This window comes from Rhizoctonia solani, chromosome 10, assembly GCF_016906535.1.
Source record: "Rhizoctonia solani chromosome 10, complete sequence".
NCBI classification, from domain to species: domain Eukaryota; kingdom Fungi; phylum Basidiomycota; class Agaricomycetes; order Cantharellales; family Ceratobasidiaceae; genus Rhizoctonia; species Rhizoctonia solani.
This window is the reverse complement of record NC_057379.1, coordinates 712,730-735,097: the sequence shown is the minus strand read 5'-3', so window position 1 is coordinate 735,097 and position 22,368 is coordinate 712,730. Positions and strand designations below refer to the sequence as shown.

The following is a 22,368-nucleotide window of genomic DNA, read 5'->3' as shown; positions in this document are numbered from 1 at the left end:
CCTCGGGGCACGCATCCTGACCTTTCAATATGATACCGGAATAGTTTATGTATATTAGAAAGTCCGAACGGTGTGTCGTGATGAATTCCAGAGAATTGGGAGAGCAGGGGTAGTTGCGAGACGAGACGAGAGGAGGCGAGCGGAAACGAGCCGAGGGGGGAGAGCGAACTAAGCGTGGGCGGGACGGCTTTAGCGGACGAGAGGGCGGCGGACCAACCATTCCGTTCGATAACGCCGTCTTACGGGGAGACGTCGGAATGGCAAATGAGGCGCGTATTACTGGTATTATGCGCAACGCCGGCAAACTGTATCTAAAGACGAGAGAAAAACAAACGGGAAGCTCAGTCGTGCATAGACAATGGCCTTAACAGCTGAGGTTTGACTACAAACGAAAGCGTTTTTATACTAAGGAAGGGAAAGCTGGGCACGAACACAGGGTGAGTCAATTAAAAGTAAAATATATGCCCGGTAACGTCGACTCCGAGGGCCAACTGCCTATCTTCTGTGGCACAACTGGCCTCCGTCCGATCGTTAAACTATGACAACAACAACATTAATATGTACGTTTCATTACTCTCACGAACGCCAGATACATAAACCAACAAAATAAAGCTTGTTTTGAGTCGCGGGCTTGCGTCCGGTTCGGCGTAAATTCTATCTATGGCCCGAGCTTTTGATCATGTTAAGTTCATGACCCAGCTAGTGTGCGCATGTGATGGTATGTATGCTTGGGATGCCTGGATCGTCGTGTATGCGTTGTAATGGGAATATCATACTGGGTTTGATATCTGACTCATATACGCCCAGCATACAAACTCCGTGTTAGTATATACATAAAATCAACGCTTGGTATACGTAAGGGTTTTATCGTTTTTATTAGATCATAAAATCGACGAGTGGTGCATATATACAAGAGGCTGGTACCGATACCCCTATCCTTTTAAGCTTATAGCGCCTGGCGTGTTAATGTACTGCAATTTCGATTGTTCAATATATTCCAGTATGTTGCAAGAAAATTACTTCTGCATATCGGGCGCCAGAACTAACTCCTCGCTTACAAAAGTAGGCGTCTCGCATTTGCTAAGGTAATTTGTTAATGCGGTTTTTTCCGCTGGATGAATGGCCAGCCTAAAGGGTAATTGTTAGCTATTCTCTAATTAACCTCGTTTGATGATTTGCATACTCGTAGAAGTGTTTGACCTCGATCCATGCACGAATATAAGTACAATCTGTCGTTATCCGATTAGCAAAGGCCTAAAGAATTAGCAGGGAAAACCTACGATAGGATTGAAGAGGGGGCATCCAAGTAGCAGGATCCTTATCTCCCTTCGCTTGGTTGACATTATCCTGCTCACTTTTGTTGGTGCGTTCGCGCCCCATTCCAAGAAAGCTGCACTCACAGTCACTGCAATCAATTGGGGTCTAACTAGATCGTTTGCAAACATCTTTCTTCTTTCGGTCGTCCAATTCCAAGCGCCTGATATCCATCCTTCTTTCAAGGGTACGACGTGGTCAATGTCTAGGTCCAGCGCATCTGTCCAGGTTGCACCGTCGTACTCAGCTACCAAAGATTTCAACGTCAATATTTCAACGAAATACTTGGTCACTCACAAAACCAGGTCCCTGCTACGGCTCTACACTGCGAGTCCCGGGTTACATTCTGCCCGTCACGATACAGCACAACTGGTTGCATGATTAGTTCATTGCGGTGTAGAGCTGTACAAGGACTCACGCTCTCGTGTATCGCATTTACCACCAGTAGATATCCAATGTGGGAATTTTTTACGGTCACTGTGAAATGTTAAATATTAATGAGCTACAAATGGGGAGTGTAGGGTGAAATTTACTAAGGAGGGTTGAGCACTGGCTCAGCAACAACCAATTTAGCGAGGTATTGTTTAGCTACATCCACCTCCACTGGAGACGGAAGTTCTCGACGCCTAATTCCAGAACTTAAGCCTAGTGGCGAAGCGGTTATAAGAGAGGCAAGTGCAAGGAGGTAGCTGAGGTGCATTGTGACAGTTGTACGCTGAAGAGGAGGAGGGAGAGACTATTGCCTTGTTCTCTTCCCTCAAGTTTATATACCTCATTTTCACACAAAACGCCACGCTACATAAACAAACCGGCGATTTTTTGGCCCCTGATTCTGTGATCCATTGAATGCAGGGCGTTAATCGATGGGTGTTGCGCATACCACATTGGGTAGGATTATACGAGCAATACGTAACGTTTCCCTTCTAAGGCTCGAGGATTAAACCTTAAAGAACTTGTTCGGTTCCGAGCTCCGCCTCCTGACATAAGCCTTTAGTGGCTGAATATATGCGCATAAATAAAGCATAGTGTGGGTTCATTATACGTTAAGGAAGAACATATACGGGTTGAAATCAATACTGGTCCTCTAGAATAAACGGTAAATGACTGATTCATGATTCCATATAGACATAGATAGCAGAAGTGTACCATACGTATCTTTGTTTTACAACGGCTAGGCTCGCCGACTTACCGCACACCTAACCTCAATCAATAAACGATTGGGCGAGGACAGGGTCGTTTCAGACTCTGGCAATCAAAAAGCGATCGTTTGAAATGTCGTAGAGAGCCTCCGGAGTTCTATAGGATTAATTGGTCGCGATATGGGTGAACCTTTAGGACCGAACCCGTTATGAGTATGGTAAAGGGCTGCGTGCTCATAGTTTGTCAATCTCTGTCTTGAATGCAATACTCATGATAATTATAATAGCGCTAATAACTCGTGCACCCTCGGCTAAGCTCTTGCACTGTTGCTCAACAACTTTGATTGAACTCCACGCTTTCCGCGTGCACCTATCCTGGTCAGTCTACACATTGTCTGACAGTCGCATCCATCCTGAGTCTTCTGCTTCTACACACAATCAAAACCGCGATAGGATTACTTCTTGGCGAAGTCGAACCTGCTTACACAGTTCCGAGCATAAAGGGAGTTACATAGCTCATTCAGTAGCCATACCTCGACGTTTGATTGCAATCGGACAGTCGTACACCTGTCGGATAACAGAGTCACGAATCGTTGGCTGTGGCCACATCATCCCTTAGCAAATACCCTAAAGCTGTATCCAACCAAAGCACTCACCTTGGCGTCGGGATGACCTAGTTGAAGGTCATAACGACGGAAAATAGTAGCAACAATCAACAGAATGTCCATGATCGCAAGGTTGCGACCCATACAAGCCTTGTGCGCATACATAAGATTCATTGATCAACCCGCACTACATCTGATATCGGACTTACCTTGGACCAAACGAAAACGGCGCAAAGTACTTTCCGAGCATACCCTTGCTGTCTTCCAGCCACCGTTCCGGTCGGAACTCACCAGCGTCGTGCCCCCAGACCTTCCCGTTTGTAACGAACGTAGGTACACTGATGATGCTGCCGGCTTTGAACGTTTGTCCACCGACTGTGAAGCTCTTGCCTGGCGGTACCACTCTCGGCAGTCCGAGTCCTAGGGCCGAGTGCAGCCTCATCGTCTCCTTCATGCACGCGTTGAGATACGGAAGGTCTTTGATGGGCTCATACGTGGCCACCGGATCGATTTCAGACCCAGACTCGGTGTCTTGATGGGAGTACTTCAAGGTATATGCTCGTCAAGCTCGGCTTGCAGCTTAGCTTGCAAGTGCGGGTGCTTGGCCAGGTAGAAGCAGAAAGCGCTCAAGGTACTAGTGACCTGTCTGTCAATAAAGATCGCGGGTATGGACGATACCGGCGTACTTGCTAGTGTATCGCTCCGGCGAATAGCAGCCCGAAGGTTTCGATGAGCAGCTCTTCTCTTGAAATCGGTTTCCGTCTTCATCCTCGCCTCGAGCAGCTTGTCAGCCATGTCCACCCCTCTGGCTTCTTTGTCAGTGCTGTCCTGGGTCCTCCGTAACCGATGACTCAATGCGGCAGAGGCGAATCCCGCATGTTACGTGCAAACAACCGTACAGATTCCAAGGAAGTAGCAGTAGTGAAGCTTGAGCCCACCGTGGGTATACTCCAATGATGAAACGATGAGTACCTTTGTCAAACAGCTCGATAAGAGGCAGCTGTATCGTCTTGGCGCCGTCAGTCAGAGACTTAGCAACGTTGGTGGTGTCCCTCTGAGCCTGGATCATCCCAACGGTGACCCATAGCCAAGTCTCCGATCAGATCGAATGCAAGATAAGACATTTCTGTGGGGTACAGTTAGTTCGTGGTTCAGACAACGCATTGTAACAGTCGAACAGTCCCCCAACTTACGTGAGCAGATATCCAGTACAGCACGCCATCCTTTGCACTCCAGTTGAAGCCCGACCTGCCCTCTGCAGCCTGTTGACAGCGCATGTCCAGTTGATCGACCAAGTGCCGAATGTTGTTACGGACGCGAGGTTGGTATGAGAGGATGTTCTGAGGCTGAATATATGCGCCAACCGCCGGCGTTTGGCTGTGATGCTTGAGCATAAGAAACGTCTCTGCTGGTCGCAAGGATATCAACTCACTTGAGTGTTCAGCTTTATCTCGCGAGGTGAACAAACTCTCGTGTGTTCCTAGCCTAAACATGGCATAGTAATCTGATTTGAGCAAGCCGTTTCCGTGCTTGTAGATATCCTGTAGAGATTTGGTGTTTTAGTGCGTATGGAGTTGATTGTAAAGATCGGAAACTACCTCCAAGGCATCTGGATCAGCAATACTTATGTGGTTAGGCCCAATCCGAACGAAAGGACCTGGAAGCATATGAAGCCTATTGCTTCAACATAATACACTTTCGGGGCAAGGTAGGACACTGGAGACTAACCATATTTCTGATGGATCTCGAACATCGTATTGCACGCCTTTCCGGTTTTTACAGCACTCGATTTCCATGAGTTCGAAAGGACTGCTGACCACGGACCTGGGAATCGACGTCGATAGTCATATGGATCAAGCAGGTACGGTATGACATAGAATGAAATCTAATAAAGGTTTGAGTTAATAAATAGCCTCCGGAAAGCAGTGAATACTGACAAGAAATGCACCTGCAGCGGCAGAGTAATGCAAGATGCAGTTGGAATCGTGCATGTTATCTGGGGAATGCTGACCACGGCGAAGGGGGAGGACGTCTTTTATATCGCAGAGACTGACATTCTAAAGTTTTTCAAAATTTTCTATAATATCAGCAGCGGTATTGTTCATTGCGCCAGCCGCGCATTCTTAAGATTGAACTGGTTTGAAGCGTCATGAACGAGACCTCATCTACCAAAGATGAATAATCATGGAAATAGTCGTATCGACGATTCCTTTATCCCTGGGGATTTCCGCAAGGGCGGCAAATTGGCCTTTAGGGAAAATTAACTCAGTTCAGCCTGAAGCAATTTGCCGCGTACCTTGGCCTGCACCTGTTGCGGGGAACAGATAGGCTGCGGAAACAACAAACAAGATACCACTCATGACAATGAAGACAGCGATAAAGCCCTTATTAGCTTTAAGCTGACGTTTCGATCACAATGATGTTGTGAATACCGAAAGCTAATTATTCATCCTTTGTATATACGCGTGTATGATATAAACATAGCGTACAATGTCGAGCTCACTGGACAAGCTCATTCTCGAATGGTCATTCCACAACATCAAAAACTACGCACTTTCTATTGACTATAGTAGAACCTGAATATGGACCCTGCGGAACAGCGTTGCATCAAAGCCTTGCTCCCAGTCGTGCACAACAGCATATGTCGAGCATGAGAAATCCAGCATGATGAAGTAACCTGGAACTTGAGGCAGAGTATATTGCCACCGGTAAACATAACCCAGTTTAAGAGTGTGTTAGGTAATTTTCTTTCCAAGCCATCGTGAATAAATGCAGCATAATTACAGGTGCGGAGGGTTATTTATTATGTTCGAGGGTACTGCTCATGTGGTCATGCCTGCACGATGCGAACTGGGCGAGATGCTGGTTGGCTATGCTGTAGAGAAGTGGGCCACACCAACATGACGAATAATCTGAAAGGACAGATCTGCTCAGCTTCATGAACACTCATAATGTGACCTTGCCAGTCGAAGATTTATTGGGTGGAGCTGGAATCGTATACGCATGGGTACGAATAAGCCTGTAATACACGTGACCTAAGCGCTGAGTCGTTGGTCTCGTCAAGCGACCATCACCAGCCACTGCCAACTCGAACATCTAGGAACCCAGAGATGAGCAAACGACCACACGAAGGAGGGGACTCTGCGTTAGCAAAGAAGGCCAAAAGGTGAATGATTACGAGTTTATTCTAACGTTTTGCTAATGTGTATTCTGGGTGATGTAGTGACGCGGTGAGTTCTCTTACGCGATAAGGTGAATAGCTTTTAAATAGTTTCTGACTCGAATCTATAACCCTCTTGAACTATTACAGACACCATCGGCCTCGGGTGGGTCAGGGCAGGTATGGGCACATTACGTATAACCCTCTTGGGTAGTAACCATTATTGATTCATGCGTATATCAGCTGTCCGCAGATGCACTCATTGCTGCAAAACGCGCCGAAATTGCGGCCAAGCTGGCTGCGTTTAAAAAGACTCAGGGCGGAGGTAGCTCTGCCCCTCCTGCCCCGGCATCATCCATCGCTGCCCCCATACCCAATAACCTTCCTCCTAAACCGGCCCTCCCCGACAAAAGCGATATTGCCAAGAAGATCGAAGAGGCGAAGAGACGAGTCGCGGAGGGTGTCGCTAAAAAAGCAGTACAGGATAACCCGTACCTTGTAAGTATTATAACCAGCTCAGTCACTCATATCTTACCATTGTGTTTGGATCTAGAGCGCTGCTCCCAGCAAGAAAAAGGGCGCCGCTCCTGTTGAAGTCGTTCAACAAGGCTCTGGGTTAAAGATGGCGGCCCATCCTCTGTTGCTCGACACGGCGCCGACCCAACTTTCTCAATCCAAGAAGGATCGTTACAAGCCGATGCTGCCGAAGTTTGCATCTATCAAGGCCAACGTACGGAATCAACCCTCTCCATCTCCTGCTCCTACGCATACCCCAACACCCACGATCGAGAGGTCCACAAGTGCAACCGCGAACCCATATGCCTCTGGTGGTGGTGCAGCTGGCGAAGATGGAACTTTCGAGGGTGCTACACCTGCTGTCAAGGATAGGATTGGGCGTAGTTTCCGGTTCAATCAAAAAGGAAAATACGTTGCAATGGGGAATCAAATCCGGCAAGATGCACAATTGGAGGCGTTGAAACAAAAGATCGCTGAGAGCGCGAGAAAGGCTGGCTTGGACAGCGAATTCGAGACACTCGAGAGAAACATTCGAGTGAGCAATTGCGCTGGGCGAATTTTGCTTTATTATCTTACTGGCATATGTATAGCGCGAAGCACCTCCTGCAGTGGAGTGGTGGGACGCATCCCTTCTTCCAAACAAAACATACGACGACTTAAACCCCCAATCCGATTCTAAAGAGATAAACTTGGCCAACACCAACATTCGATCCCAGGACTCACCTATCACGATGTATGTTCAACATCCCATTCCGGTACCTGCACCATGGGAAAAGAACCAAACAGAGCTCAAACCGCTCAAGCTTACGAGCAAAGAGGCAAAGAAACTCCGGCGTAGACGACGCATGGCGGACTTGCAAGAGAAACAGGACCGTGTTAGAATGGGTCTCTTGCCACCCGACCCGCCTAAAGGTATGCTGCGTTAGGGTGCCTGTTGGAGTCCTGCTCACATTTTTCCAGTTAGGTTGGCCAATTTGATGAAGGTATTGACTACGGATGCCGTCCAAGACCCAACGAAGGTCGAGGCTCGCGTCAGACGTGAGGTTGCTGCCCGCAAGGTTGCACACGACAAGATGAACAACGAACGCAAACTTACCGACGAACAACGGCGCGAGAAGGTTGAGAACAAGAAGGCTGAGGAAGAGCGTAAAGGCTTATTTGTGGCCGTGTTCAAGTAAGTAGCCTCGTGGCTCAGAGTCTACTTGGGTAATGACGTTTGTTCGCAGAATTAAAACTCTTTCGGATCCCTCCCATCGCTTCAAAGTCCGTAAGAACGCCGAGCAGTATGGGCTTACAGGGATGTGCATATTCAACCCTTCTTTTGCTCTGGTCATTGTCGAAGGATCTCACAAGGCTATCAAAGGCTATAAGAGACTGATGCTTGTCCGTATTGATTGGACCCAGGCTGCCGGTGCCCGTGATGTGGATGAAGACGCACCCCCTCCCAAAGAGGATCAGGATGAAGAAGGCGGACCCGTCTCGCTTGAAAACAACCGATGTGACCTTGTTTTTGAAGGGCCCGTCCGCGAGCATAATTTCCAGAGCTTCAAACCCAAGCGCTGCCCGACTGATGCCATGGCGAAGGAGGCGTTGGGCACCAAGGCGGCGCCTTACTGGGATACAGCTAAAACTTTCGTGGAAGACGTTTACTCGTAAAGCAACGGCTCTTTGTTAAAAGATTGTATGACATGTATCTCGTTGGATTATCATAATATTGCGCAAGGCAATCTGCTAAGATTTTCCTTGCTATCCCAAATAAGCTGTGATCGGTGGCTGTGTCCATCGCATAGTCCCTGAAAGTTGACGACGATCTTCGTGCTGGGTAGATTTCGATGAGTCCTACAGAAGACAAGGTATTTTCTTTTATGCTACTGAGTCGACAAATTAACCATTGGTTGAACCAGTCAGCGCCGCAGGACAATCAAATTTGGATGACACAGACAAACTACGAAATGGCAAGAGAAAGGTTAGAGCGGAAACTCAGGAGTGAATACGAAAGCTATGTGAGAAATTTAACCGAGCTGGTACGTGCTTTTTTGTACACATAAAAAACAAAAACCGTAACGAGATAGAAACTATCCACTGACGGTATCGATATAATACTCAGATACGCGAGAACACAGATTCGCCCGCACGAATTACTTCAGTCAAAATTGATGGAACTCCCAACACTCGTACATCATTTCTTGCTTCAATCGTCAATAAGTACATCCCTACCTCCGGAATGACTCCATCACTTGGCCCGCAAGAAACACTCCTGAATGCCTTGCATACCTCTCGTCACATCACGGCCGCTCTGAACTCAACTGGGATTTTTACTTCGGTCACCCCCACCCTTGAGTCCTCTTCATCTCCTTATGCTGCACCCCACGACTACGCGCTCCATTTTAAAGTGCGTGAGCGTGGAAGGTTGTTCCTCAAATCTTCAACCGACGTTGGAAGCAATAACGATGGCTCAGCGTCCATCACAGCACGAATAAGAAATGCATTTGGCGGAGCCGAGACGGTCGAGGGGTCGGTCGCGTTTGGAACTCAAGTCACTCGGTCTGGGAACCTACGATGTGAATGGCCGGTAGTGGTCGGGACCGGAGAATTAAATCCAAATGGCGATGGAAGTATACGAGGAGAGATAGGATTATTTGGGGTGGAGAAAGATGAAACATGGTATGCGAGTGTTAGAGAGGGCGTCAAAGGGTTTCGAGCATCTCTGCGAGTGAGTCACTGTTGGTTACGGATCCACAAATTTCTTATCACAAGGGAAATTGCTAGGGGCACTCATTTCTCGGTGCCCATGAGCTTGCCTATGAAGCCGCCATAAGACACATCAAAGACATCGACCCAAATGCTCCTTAAGGTATGTCAGGTGTTCTCTCTCGACTTCGATGGTGCATTTATTTACCATTTGGCCCCTGTACTTGTTGCCATATCTTAATTGGACGAAAGTATGCGCCAGTCCGCCGGGTATACATCCAAGTCTTCGATATCTCATACACTCACTCGGGATACCCGCGATGATGCTTTGCAAGGAACGCGTGGGTCCTATCTACGTTATTCCCAGGTATGCTCTCTGGACTATGTGATTTTTTAACTAGATTCACGAAGGAATTGATTACAGGAATTTGCCGGCCTAGGCGGTGATGCAGCATTCTTCAAAACCGAATCAGATTCTAGATATTCTAGAGCTCTTGGAGGAGGATATGTACGTCGGTACCATCAAGGATTTGAAGCGAACTGATTCAATGACTGCACGTTTCCCCCTTGACAGACATTTTCTCTCTCTGGGCGCACCGGGTTTCTCTATCCTCTCTACGGCAGACCTTCTCTTTTCAACGATCGGTTCCAATTAGGAGGGCCCACTAGTTTGCGAATGTTCCGCCCGAATGAGATGGGCCCTAGAGATAGAAGTGAGTGTGAATGTTGTCTAGCAAATGTTTACTAGCTGATAATCGCTATACCCCTCAGACGATTCTGTTGGCGGAGACATGTACTGGGCTGCCGGTGCTAGCATTATTGGACCATTCCCACGGAAGCCAGACTGGCCTTTGAAGACCCATTTATTTATTAACGCAGGACGCCTGGATACCTATGATACCAGTTAGTCTATCGGTACTCAATCCCAACCCGAACTAACCTAGTATTAGAAAAATCATCTCTAGAACAAACGGCGCGCAGCCTCTCGACTCCTTCCATTTCCGCAGGGATCGGACTTGTTTATATGCTCAACCCTGTACGAGTGGAACTCAATTTTGGGGTTCCAATTGCTGCAAGTGTGTCTGATGGAATGCGCAAGGGGGTGCAGGTTGGGATTGGTATGGATTTTTTGTAGACAATTTTGCGAATAAAAAAAAACTCCCGTCTCTCGTGGTCTGATGTTATTGGCAAAAATGATACATACGACTATAGACTAGCGGCTCATAATATATCAAAGATTAAGGTATTGTGGACCAAGGTATTGGGTAGGAGCAGGAAGTCTAGTGCCGCTATCGTCTCAGCCAAACTCTATGGGGTCTGCGGGGCATAAAATGCCGGGTATTGATTGATATTATACCACACAAGATAGTCGCTGACATCCAGACGATGCTCACTGTTATAACTCAGCAGCATGCATCCACCGCTATTATTTTTCTGGTCTGCACGCCTGGCAAGAAAGCATCATGTTTGACGTCCGGAGTTAAGATGAATATCGAATTCAACTATATAGTATTTGGATGGGAATCATACATTGGCTAACGCAACAGTTAAATTAGTTCGTGTGGCTATCGGTTTATAAATATGTATTTAAGGCTGTACCTTAACGGACCCGACACACGACCTCCCCGCCCAGACCGCGCCGTAATGCTTCTCGTGCTTCTAACCAAGTGCTCGTGCCAGTTTTGACTACCGCGATCTCCTAACCGAGTGGAGAAATAAATTTTGCTCGTCTGCCTGTGCAGAGACGCATAATCTCGCTCGGCTCCATTGTGACCCGCTTGCTCGGTTTGCTCACGAGTTGGGCGGCAGAGAGAACCGGGCGATCGCCGCTGTACTTGAGGTCCGCCCAGATTCGTTTCTGCGCGGTTGGAGATTCGTTAAAGGCTTCTGGTGATGCAATGAGATGAGTTCCTCTCGTGATCGAGGAGAGGAATCCAGATTGCAATAAAATGGTGAGGATTGCTAGATTTTGAGTGGTGTGAGGAACTGCGATAGCCTTGTGTCTGGCTCTAAATCCATTTTGTAGCCTGGCGCATAGATCAAATGGAAGGGGCATCTACATGTACCGTTGAGCAGCGAATGATAGATATCCAGTCTTGGACTCACGGCGTCGAATGAGGAGGAAAATCAGGTCATGTGATTGACAATTCACATCACGTGATATAAAATGATAGCCTCGAATCGACCATGTCACTCATATTATCCTCACTGAGGGCGATATTCAAGCCCTACGCTAGTGTACCCCATCCAACGATTACGTTCTCGCGTGCGAGGTCCCAGCTTGCTCCTCGAAGAGTCAGGTATCGCAAATCTCACAAAGGCCGTATACCTATTCCGACTGGTGGTTCTACCAAGGGGACGACGCTCGCATTTGGCGACTATGGATTGAGGGTCAGAGGAGAAGGCATGCGTCTTACGGCCAAGCAGCTTCAAGCCGCAGAGGTTGTTATCAAACGCAAACTAAAGATCATCAAAACCAGCCAGATCTGGATGCGTGTCTTCCCAGATCTCCCGGTGTGCGTCAAGGTAAATAGATATACATGAAATTATAATATCAAGATGTAACCTTCGTTTAGGGGAACGAAACTCGTATGGGGAAGGGTAAAGGTTCTTTTGAGTACTGGGCATGCAGGTGAGTAAATAGTGTCATGCAGTGTGCTATCGTTGAGGGTAGTACGCAGGGTACCGACGGGGAGGGTGGTGTTCGAAATTGGTGGAGGAATTCGAGAAGAGATAGCTCGTGATGGTATGCTTCCTCCACCAAAGACTATTACGTGCTAACCTAAATTGACTATGTTCTACCTAGCATTGCGCCTCGCTGCCACCAAGCTACCTGTTCTCACCGAATTTATCAGCCGGTCTGCCGGTCCCAAACTCGGAGCAATCGATCTTCCTCCAGTCACTCCAAAACCTATCACGGGGGCAAGCTACAAAATTGTCCGAAAGCCATTACAGCCCATTTCGGTGATTGATCAGGAGGCATTGAAGGTTCCGGCTGGCGAGGTTGTTATATAAATTTCCCCATCACAGTTGGCCTGGTCGTTTTCACCTGTTCCTTGATTCATAAGACACCCTTGTGCTGTCTGTCCACGCTAGAATCTTGAAACTGAGTAAAGTGAGAGACAAATGCCAATTCCATCATGTGCCTCTACTTGAGGTGTATGCGGCGAGGATTCTCAGGAGCGATATCGTATAAAAGAAATTCGATCAAATCAAATCCTTTGGAGTTTTCTAGTGGTGCTATTTCGCACGAGGTGTAAGCTAGAAACCGAAGACCAAGTCGACTACCAATTAGTCAGAGGGTAGACTGATTTTGCTGATAATGCCTGGTAGAGGGGGCTTGTAATCGATATTGGGAGGCTTTTTCCCCTACATAAAAAAGGCAAAGAGGAAATTGACAAGAGTCTTTTGTCTGATGCTAAGTATGAGGCTGTCCCGTCGAAGGGTTAAAGATATGTCTACAAAATGTCCACAATTGTCCCCTTTGCAATATTCAAACTCGTCATATCAGGGCCAGTCAGCGCGAGCTGTTGACTGAGACGAATCTTCTTTTGTTCTCTCCACATCGCGCCTTGCCACTTTGAATGTCTATTGATATTAGACCATAGATGCGGTGTCATGAAACTCGTAGAGCACTTCTTCCTGACTCTGAGGAACTTTGGCTGAAATAAATACAGGTGCAAGTAAATCATAGTACTTTTTGGATATCCAAACCGTAACCGACCGTGCTGGTTTGCTACTTATTCACGGTTGGACACGCTAACTCAAAAGGTCCTGCCTATCGTAATATTTTTAAATCGATGGTACTGTATAAACACAAGTCCTTCCCCAAAACACAACTCAAAAAAGTACAGAGCTATAAAACAACCAGTCAAGTCAAAATATCGGCACGCCTCTCCTATTTTTTTCACCGGATAGCCTTGCTAACAGAGGTGCGACGGCTATCCTCCTCTCGCTTTCGGACTGCCGTCTTTTTCGGAATTTCCCAGATTTTCCAGAATTTGAGGTTTTCATCTCCCGCGCTGCATGAGTTTAGCTTCGTGAGTAAAAAAGAAATGGGTAATTCGGGAGCAACGGAGAAAGACTCACCCAGTAGCAACGACATCTCCATTTGGACTTGCGGCAGAAAACAAGACGCGCGTATCGTGAGCATCTTTGATCTCCGCAATCTAGACAGGCCTTCAAGTAACTGTGTAACCATCTTCAAGGAGATTCGACGTACCTTGCCCATACCGGGATACGAATGCACCATCACTGCGTTGTGCGGGAACCCATGTGTGGACAACAGCTCCTTTGAATGCTGGCTCCACACAAGCGAAGTGACCTGGCCCGGAGTTGAGAGTGAGTTCACTCGTGCCCCAGAGGTTGAAGACCAGAAGTGAATCATGGCATCTCCTGTGCCTCCACCTGTAGCTAACACTAAGAAGAAAATGGTTCATCGATACCAAGTGAGATGCAATGAATATCTTCGTGACTTACAATTAGGCTGCCATGGGCACCATGCCAAAGCCTTTACGGCTGCTGTATGATTGCGCTTGGTCCATTTGGGTTGAGCCCGGGTCCCGTTGGAAGCTAATCAGAGATTAGTATGGGCCTGGTATTGAGAAGGTCATGGGAGTTCTCACTACTACCGGAACCAACACGACTGTCCCAAGCATTAACAACGTTATCGTTGCCTCCACTAGCCAACATCCCCAGCATCCTCCGCCAGATCCATTTGCGTTCGCAGGTTGCCACTGTAGTACAGTTGGCCATGGTCTATCTGGGAACACGAGATGCTCACCTTCAAACCGCACACTTCACTCGTATGACCAATCATTTCAGCTACTTTATGCGCAGCTATACGTGTATCATGCATCCAAATCGCCCCATCAACGCACCCGCTCCCAAGAATATGCTGGTTCCAGGCCAAACAAGCAACTTGTCCCTGGCGTCCCATCATACTACGAAGTTTAGAACCACTTTCGACATCCCAGACCTCGATCGTACCGTTGGCGTAACTGATACCAAGGTAGGCAGCGTCCAGTGACCAATCCAAGCCTGTGACGTGAGTAATAGGCTGTTCGGTTGTGGGGTCGCATGGAGCAGTTGAAAGATGGGTGACAGTTCCTGTTTCAGCCGCCCAGAGGTACACGCATTCACCGAGAGCAATGGCAAGGATATTGCCCGAGCTCCAAGCTAGTAGATTGAGGTAAAAGTCGTCCATAAGCCCGGGGGCATCAAGGATACGCTCAGGCTTGTCCGAGATTTTCTTCTAGACGTTGGGCGGATCCTCCGCCAGCTCCGGATCCTTGTCCGGGGCGTGTATGCAAAGATTGAGCCAGGGAGCGTTGGAGCGCTAGTGTGGAGTCGGTGGCTGGTAGTGGAGGCGCCTCGCAATACGTAAGAATGCGCTGCGAGGCAGATGGCAGCGCAAGTGAGGCAGTTAAACGTGCAGCATGTCCCGGAGAAACAGTTGCGGTGTTGCTAGTTGCTTGGGCGGCAGCAATTGCGGGTACATTACGGTTCCGATTGCAGTGTCACTAACAGCACGGGACGGGACAAAGCGATCGTCTGTGCCTAGAGGTTTGTCGAACTGGCAACTCATTTCAGCAAAGATTTATTACGTGAAATTCCTTCACTCACGCTAATTGGAGCATGTGAGGCCTTGGGTCGAGAAGACACGCTCCCTGTGCGTGTCTCAGTAGTTTTTCCTCGCGATACTGGCCAGTCACGAGTGATGTTAATCGAATCGTACTTGCTCTCCAGTCCACCTTTGTGCAAGATACCCTGACGTGCTTCATTTGCTAACGCATCGGTAATCCCAATCGCACGCGCACCGACGGCCGCAGATAGTGTATTCGATCGACCATGCTTGGAGCGTACTCTAGTTGGGGAAGGCGCCCGTGGCTTTGAGGAAGGCTCAAGGAACGGATTGAGCGAGTCGTTGGGACCAAGCGCCTTTGAGGGTGAAAGCGAAAGAGCACCGATACCGAGTGATATGACATCAACGTGACCTCCTTGAGTGGTATTGGCACGTCTTCGAGGAGTTTTTGATGGCGTTTGCGGGGTACACTTGGATGGAGAGGTGTGGAACATGATGGAGGAGAATCTAGCTGTTCTAGTCACGTGGACGCGACAGAGAGTGAGAAAGTCACGTGCTACGCGACATTGAGGTACTAGTATCAACTCGAAATCTTTCTTGTCTCAATACCTGAGAAAAATACGAGAAGTTCAATGCACCTGATTTGGTGGATATCGAGGACTGGCAGACTGCCATAGGTTAAGCTCTACTTGGTCTCCTTTGAAGTATTGACGTCAGATCCTATACTTCGGCGGCCGAAGGGACATCATTTACATGAAGCTAGTCAGGTCATCATTATGACTGTCTCGTGACTGATGTAATGTTTATTACAGTAGCCCCAAGTTTCCCTCTACTCCCCGCAAATGGTGCGGCTCAAGTATAGGGCAAAATCACTCACCGTTGACCGGAGTGAACTTCCCTAAGGGTCTTTTTATCGTCCTTGCGGATATCTCCAGAGACGGAAAAATCGTCGATGCTACTTTTTCCAATACTACGCTTCTTTGGCAGGCAGAGGTCTCGCTCATGACTCTTTAAACTAGATCTATATTAAGATTACGCTAACCGCACAGCGAGAAACGCCGATGCTGATATCATAGATATTTTGCGAAAGGCTTCAAACCATCAGTTTCTATGGTATAAAAGGCGCTCTTTGCCTCTGTTGTAGCTTAACATTCCTCAGGTAATATGATTAGCGATTCTAGCCACATCTTTCATTACTCTGCTGCTGCAGGTGCATTTCTGGTCAGTATTCACTCCTTTAATACTTTACAGAGACTACTCACTAACTTGCCTCTGCACTAGGTCTCATTCTATATCATCCCGTACCTGCTTGATCCATATGACTATCGACGTCGATTTCCGGGTCCATGGCCAGCAGCCCTTTCGAACTCATGGCACTCGAAGGCTATGAAGTCTACTAAAGCATGCGATACAATGTTCGAGCTTCATCAGAAATACGGTTAGTCCCCAGAGTGCTAGGCTTGCTTCAGAAACACATTATGCTAAGCGACTACCCCCATATGCGTATAGGACCATTCGTCCGGATTGGACCTAATCACATAAGTATTGCCGATCCAGATGCTTTAGAGGTGAATCCTAGTCCTTTCGGCCAACTCTATACGCGCTCACATAATGAATCTCTATAGGATATCTACAAGCACGGAAACGGCTTGCTCAAATCAGATTACTATGCCATGTTTAGGCTCGGAACACATGATAATTTATTCACATCGCGAGATAAAGCTGAACACTCAAGTGAGTTGATATCCTTGCGACCACAGAGACGTTTCTTATGCTCAAGCATCACAGCCAAACGTCGGCGGTTGGCGCATATATTCAGTCCTCAGAACATCCTCTCATACCAGCCTCGCGTCCGTAACAACATTCGGCACTTGGTCGATCAACTGGACATGCGCTGTCAACAGGCTGCAGAGGGCAGGTCGGGCTTCAACTGGAGTGCAAAGGATGGCCGTGCTGTATTGGATATCTGCTCACGTAAGTTGGTGGACTGTTCGACTGTTACAATGCGTTGTCTGAACCACGAACTAACTGAACCTAACAGAAATGTCTTATCTTGCATTCGATCTGATCGGAGACTTGGCATGGGGTCACCGTTTGGGATGATCCAGGCTCAGCGGGACACCACCAACGTTGCTAAGTCTCTGACTGACGGCGCCAAGACGATACAGCTGCCTCTTATCGAGCTGTTTGACAAAGGTACTCAGTCAGTTTCATCGATTGGAGTATACCCACGGTGGGCTCAAGCTGCACTACTGCTACTTCCTTGGAATCTGTACGGCTTGTTCACCACACGTAATCTCGCGGGATTCGCCTCTGCTGCATTGAGTCATCGATTGCAGAGGACCCAGCACAACACTGACGACAAGGAAGCCAGAGGGGTGGATATGGTTGACAAGCTGCTCGAAGCGAGAGATGAAGACGGAAAACCGCTTTCAAAGGAAGAGCTGCTCATCGAAACCTTCGGGCTGCTATTCGCCGGCAGCGATACCACTAGCAAGTACGCCGGTATCGTCCATACCCGCGATCTTTATTGACAGACAGGTCACTAGTACCTTGAGCGCTTTCTGCTTCTACCTGGCCAAGCACCCGCACTTGCAAGCTAAGCTGCAAGCCGAGCTTGACGAGCACATACTCTTGAAGTACTCCCATCAAGACACCGAGTCTGGGTCTGAAATCGATCCGGTGGCCACGTATGAGCCCATCAAAGACCTTCCGTATCTCAACGCATGCATGAAGGAGACGATGAGGCTGCACTCGGCCCTAGGACTCGGACTGCCGAGAGTGGTACCGCCAGGCAAGAGCTTCACAGTCGGTGGACAAACGTTCAAAGCCGGCAGCATCATCAGTGTACCTACGTTCGTTACAAACAGGGACAGGATCTGGGGACACGACGCTGGTGAGTTCCGACCGGAGCGATGGCTGGAAGACAGCAAGGGTATGCTCGGAAAGTACTTTGCGCCGTTTTCGTTTGGTCCAAGGTAAGTCCGATATCAGATGTAGTGCGGGTTGATCAAATGAATCTTATATGTGTGCATAGGGCTTGTATCGGTCGCAACCTTGCGATCATGGACATTCTGCTGATCGCTGCTACTATTTTCCGTCGTTATGACCTTCAACTAGGTCATCCAGACGCCAAGGTGAGTGCTTTGGTTGGATACAGCTTTAGGGTATTTGCTAAGGGATGATGTGGCCACAGCCAACGATTCGTGACTCTGTTATCCGACAGGTGTACGACTGTCCGATTGCAATCAAGCGTCGGGATATAGCCACTAAATGAGCTATGTAACTCTGTGCTCTGAACTGTGTATGGAGAGTCGACTCCACCAATGAGTAGCTCTATCTCGGTTTTGATTGTGTGTGGAAGCAGAAGACTCGGGATGGATCCGACTGTCAGATAGTGTGTAGAATGACTAGGCAGGGTGCACGTGCAAAGTGTGGAGTTCAATCAAAATTGTTGAGCAATAATGCAAGAGCCTAGTCAAGGATGTACGAGTTATAAGTATTACAGATATCATAATCATTAGATCGAAGATATGAAGATTGACAAGCTATGAGCGCGCGGCCCCTTTCCCGTACTCATGATGAGTTTGGTGTCAAGTTTCACACAACTGATGCACGTATTATATCATCAGCGTATCTGTATACCCTACGATTACTCGGCACACTTGCCTGCGATGGTAAGGACACTATCCACTCGAACTCACGCTATCTCCGAAGACATGTCAACTAACTTTTAAATCCGAGTGATATGTGAATTTCTGTCGACAGGCTATTAACAATGAGCTTACCAATTGGCGCACTTGCAACGCCGAAGGGCGAGACCCTGGGGTACTACTCCAGCAGCTCAGCAGAAGCCTCCACACTCGATCTCCTTGCTGATCGTCATTTATTTTGTCTAGTGGACGATCCGGATGGACACCCTGCAGTACTTTTAATCCGAGTGCCATGTCGGATACGATTTCGCGATATGGGAATTCGCCCGTATAGACCTCCTGTCCGTAACTTGTGTTATGAAAGACCGCCAGAAATAAACAGCATGGTGTATCTCACAAGCATTGTCTGAATCAAACATACATATTAAGTTATGCCTAGAGTTAATAAATATTACACTACTTACCATTCCTAACGCATATATATCCGATTTTTCACTTTTTGGAGACTCTTGTAGTAGCTCTGGAGCCTATGTTTGGTCGGTATATATAGTTATGCCCACATCGTACTTGGGGTACGTACTGCCCATCTGTAGCTGAAAGAGAGTGCGGATGTAGTTGTGCTGAAGGCGATACTGGCCGTCGAAATTGTCGATATGCCGAAATCGGTCAATTTAGGGATACCTTCTGAGGATACAAGCACATTCATCTACAAAAAGACCGGAAGTTGTGTTAGAATTTGTCATTCAGTGCACCTTTGCCTTAATTCTACCGACCGCCTTTAAATCCCCATGCCACTGCAAAGTTCAGAATGATAAAAAGCAATTCAAGGATCACATGGCCCTAAAGTCAAAATGACCGTACCGCTTGGGATTGATGCATGTACTCGATACCCGATGTAATTTGTATGCACTAGCACTAAGATAAGAAGGATTGGACCAACCAGTCTGACTGACTTACCATTTTGCACCGATCAAACTCGGGATGCTTGAGCATATAATTATATAAGTTCCCATTATCCATCCATTCGGAGATCATTCCAAGATAGTGACCCTCAAATATAATTACTCCTAAAAGTCTATGGATGTTCTCGTGCTTCATCTTTGACCACAAGTGTATTTCTTGGGCCGCATGCTAGGATTGATGCTGGTCAAATTTTACCCGTAAACCAAGGAGCAAAATTCACCTTAAGTAATTTATCACTGGATTGCCCAGACGGTGGTGTGCGCAGTGTTTTGAGGGCTACCCTAGTTTTATCGCGCAGTCTACCGACTCTGATGTCGCCAAAACCTCCACCTACTGGGACTAGGGTAAAACCCCGCTCCAGATCTATCTGAGAAGTAAGATTGGCGCATCCGTGCTCTAATAGTGTGGCAAATATCAGATGGATAGACTGTCTAAATATCAGATCCAGGGCAAGGACAAACTACGGATTGCCTACCGTATCGCGGCCGATTAATCCCACAGAGCTCCGAAGACTCTCTACTACATTCCAGGCCATTACTTTTTGATCACCAGAACCTGAAACAATCCTGTTCCCCCATGGCGAAAACTTCACTGTTCTCACCCAATCGGTATGTTTATTGAATTTGTCGGCCACTAATCCTCTGTTTCGTATATCCCAAACACATACTGTACCACGAATTGATCCAGACGCAATCCATACGCCACTAGGAGAGTATGAGACTGAAAAAATTGATTCGTTTTTCCCCCGGCATAGGTTGACTGCCGACATTCCACTACGAACATCCCAGAGTTGTAAAGTGCCGTCGGATGAGCCCGAGGCGATTTGATTAGCGTTGGGAGCGTAAGAGACTGAGTGTACCACATCATGGTGCCCCATGAAGGGTTTTCCGACTGGTTTTCCACTTTCGGTATCCCATACACGTATCGTAAAGTCCCCAGACCCTGACGCAAATTGATTGTCATTTGGTGAGAAATCAACAGAGCGAATCCCCTTATTGTGGCCCCAGAACGTATTGGAAGTGAGTCGAGTGTCTATGTTCCATAGTCGTATACTTTTATCAACAGATCCTGAGGCGATAAATTTACCACCAGGAGAGAAAGCAATCGAGTTTACGCAGCCACTATGGGCCTTGAGCGGTTCATCTATTTGCTGCTTGGTGTTGATATCCCACAGACGGATTGTATGATCAAGCGATCCAGAGGCAATCATGTCGCCGAGAGGGCTGTATACTACTGAACATACGCCAGCAGTGTGTCCCTTGAAAGGGTTGCCTATAGGAGTCGGCTCGTATGCGCCCCAAATACGAATGGTCTTGTCCTCGGACCCTGATGCAACCGATTTTCCATCGGGGGAGAATGCTACTGAATAGACAAAACTTTCATGTCCCTCTAATGACAGATTAACGTGGACGACGATGTCGTAAACGGGCGCACTAACCGTGGGTGATTAATCCCAATGGATCCTCTCCTGATGCATTACGAGACATCCCGTATTCACTATATATACAAGTTTACAAGTACGTGGTGGGTGGGATATTTGGAGCGACAGCAGCCCACCATGAGGTATGGGGTATTTAAGATTTTTGTCCTATAACAGGACTAACACGTGTGTATACACTGAATATGGTATTATGATCGGGATGCCATTATTACAAAATGAGGAGCAAACATAGAGTGCCAATCGCGTAAGATTCAAGAATGAAGAATGCATACCTAAAAACTTGGAATATACGCTCAATATGCTTAGCATATAACTAGCGTCTGGATGTAAAGGTTGGATTTTTCTCGAAAAACGGCCATAGCTACAGGCAACCAGGTGCAAGGTTCATATCCAATCTGAGCTTTCCATGAAATGTATTAAATTTAGCCACGGTACTGCCAGTAAACCCAATCACAAACATAGCCGAACCATGGGTACGGGCGTGGGGCAACTCGATTTGAGCCCTCTAATCATGAATGATTTTTTAGTTTGCATGTTCGAGATTTGGTCAAGATAAGATAGAATAGCGTTCGCATCTTACGGGCAACTATCCGATGATGTCACTCACATTCTGGAAAAGCATTACGATAAGATAGCTTATTCATAACGCCTACGGGAAGCCATCGATTCTCGCTTTGGGATGCTACAACGAGTTTGCCAATATACCGGCCACTCATCAGATAGTAAGCCGCACAAGCTAGAGAAACGATCAGTCAAATAGCTCCACATCAAGCTTTTGCGCAGGAGCAATATTACTGCATCTAGAGATTGTGAACGCACATTGCGCTATCTGATGCATCACAGAGGAGCGTGCGGTGAACTATTGTGGGGATTGTTGCTAACGTTTCAAATGAGATCACAGTAAGACGACACCAACCGTGACACCAATAAGTATACGTTGCCACATGTAAAAGACAGCGTTATGATAATCATATCTCCTGATGGCTCAAACTCTAGTAGAGAAAACAAGCCTCTAGTGTCAAAAGCAGCCTTAGCGCTTACCAAAAAAAACGCGGTTCCATGGTCAGTTAGTAACCAATGGATGACGCCTTCCTTACCCAAATCTGTTTGAATTTATCAACCTCCGGATGAGAACTATCCTTTAAGGATAGGGGAATCTAGTGGTTTTAGATAAACACCGTTATCCTCCCTGGTTACCCACCACTCTTGTATTTGCGTTGCAAGTGGTGAGTGGAATACCAAGTACTACTAATATCCTAATCCTTGAGCCCTGCTTACAGGAAAGTCTCGCAAAAAGTACCT

General features: G+C 47.4%; 8 protein-coding genes across 8 annotated transcripts; 4 read left to right on the top strand and 4 right to left on the bottom strand.

Annotated features, from left to right (window-relative positions):
• Positions 1 to 1,016: 1,016 nt before the first annotated feature.
• RhiXN_08409 (cytochrome P450 family protein) lies at positions 1,017 to 5,418 on the bottom strand (the record flags this gene model as incomplete). Its single annotated transcript, XM_043328225.1, has 16 exons — positions 1,017 to 1,128; positions 1,184 to 1,229; positions 1,281 to 1,347; positions 1,401 to 1,561; positions 1,612 to 1,683; positions 1,733 to 1,791; positions 1,848 to 1,940; positions 3,268 to 3,589; positions 3,745 to 3,886; positions 3,942 to 4,118; positions 4,252 to 4,599; positions 4,657 to 4,715; positions 4,787 to 4,943; positions 4,996 to 5,107; positions 5,228 to 5,306; positions 5,355 to 5,418. 16 exons carry the CDS (start codon positions 5,416 to 5,418, stop codon positions 1,017 to 1,019), a joined length of 2,070 nt encoding a protein of 689 aa, XP_043183610.1.
• Positions 5,419 to 6,168: 750 nt separating this feature from the next.
• Positions 6,169 to 8,390, top strand: RhiXN_08408 (U4/U6 small nuclear ribonucleoprotein Prp3; the record flags this gene model as incomplete). Its single annotated transcript, XM_043328224.1, has 8 exons — positions 6,169 to 6,224; positions 6,282 to 6,288; positions 6,369 to 6,398; positions 6,462 to 6,716; positions 6,772 to 7,269; positions 7,325 to 7,646; positions 7,695 to 7,908; positions 7,961 to 8,390. The coding sequence occupies 8 exons, from the start codon at positions 6,169 to 6,171 to the stop codon at positions 8,388 to 8,390; spliced, it is 1,812 nt and encodes a 603-aa protein (XP_043183609.1).
• A 296-nt stretch (positions 8,391 to 8,686) lies between these two features.
• Positions 8,687 to 10,560, top strand: RhiXN_08407 (small nuclear ribonucleoprotein hPrp3; the record flags this gene model as incomplete). The annotated part of the gene is made up of 7 exons (XM_043328223.1): positions 8,687 to 8,758; positions 8,842 to 9,447; positions 9,688 to 9,792; positions 9,850 to 9,933; positions 10,000 to 10,138; positions 10,197 to 10,328; positions 10,376 to 10,560. 7 exons carry the CDS (start codon positions 8,687 to 8,689, stop codon positions 10,558 to 10,560), a joined length of 1,323 nt encoding a protein of 440 aa, XP_043183608.1.
• Positions 10,561 to 11,612: 1,052 nt separating this feature from the next.
• RhiXN_08406 (ribosomal protein L16p/L10e) lies at positions 11,613 to 12,440 on the top strand (the record flags this gene model as incomplete). The annotated part of the gene is made up of 4 exons (XM_043328222.1): positions 11,613 to 11,951; positions 12,002 to 12,057; positions 12,107 to 12,171; positions 12,232 to 12,440. 4 exons carry the CDS (start codon positions 11,613 to 11,615, stop codon positions 12,438 to 12,440), a joined length of 669 nt encoding a protein of 222 aa, XP_043183607.1.
• A 443-nt stretch (positions 12,441 to 12,883) lies between these two features.
• On the bottom strand, positions 12,884 to 14,631 carry RhiXN_08405 (WD40 domain-containing protein; the record flags this gene model as incomplete). Its single annotated transcript, XM_043328221.1, has 8 exons — positions 12,884 to 13,013; positions 13,337 to 13,447; positions 13,515 to 13,594; positions 13,648 to 13,844; positions 13,905 to 13,997; positions 14,051 to 14,161; positions 14,209 to 14,222; positions 14,306 to 14,631. 8 exons carry the CDS (start codon positions 14,629 to 14,631, stop codon positions 12,884 to 12,886), a joined length of 1,062 nt encoding a protein of 353 aa, XP_043183606.1.
• A 25-nt stretch (positions 14,632 to 14,656) lies between these two features.
• On the bottom strand, positions 14,657 to 15,503 carry RhiXN_08404 (WD repeat-containing protein; the record flags this gene model as incomplete). The annotated part of the gene is made up of 3 exons (XM_043328220.1): positions 14,657 to 14,898; positions 14,949 to 15,000; positions 15,051 to 15,503. The coding sequence occupies 3 exons, from the start codon at positions 15,501 to 15,503 to the stop codon at positions 14,657 to 14,659; spliced, it is 747 nt and encodes a 248-aa protein (XP_043183605.1).
• Positions 15,504 to 16,173: 670 nt separating this feature from the next.
• RhiXN_08403 (cytochrome P450 family protein) lies at positions 16,174 to 18,286 on the top strand (the record flags this gene model as incomplete). The annotated part of the gene is made up of 9 exons (XM_043328219.1): positions 16,174 to 16,230; positions 16,291 to 16,447; positions 16,519 to 16,577; positions 16,635 to 16,743; positions 16,798 to 16,987; positions 17,051 to 17,506; positions 17,559 to 17,987; positions 18,047 to 18,146; positions 18,206 to 18,286. 9 exons carry the CDS (start codon positions 16,174 to 16,176, stop codon positions 18,284 to 18,286), a joined length of 1,638 nt encoding a protein of 545 aa, XP_043183604.1.
• Positions 18,287 to 19,858: 1,572 nt separating this feature from the next.
• On the bottom strand, positions 19,859 to 21,112 carry RhiXN_08402 (Tyrosine kinase family catalytic domain protein; the record flags this gene model as incomplete). Its single annotated transcript, XM_043328218.1, has 4 exons — positions 19,859 to 19,906; positions 19,960 to 20,052; positions 20,101 to 21,014; positions 21,064 to 21,112. 4 exons carry the CDS (start codon positions 21,110 to 21,112, stop codon positions 19,859 to 19,861), a joined length of 1,104 nt encoding a protein of 367 aa, XP_043183603.1.
• Positions 21,113 to 22,368: the final 1,256 nt, after the last annotated feature.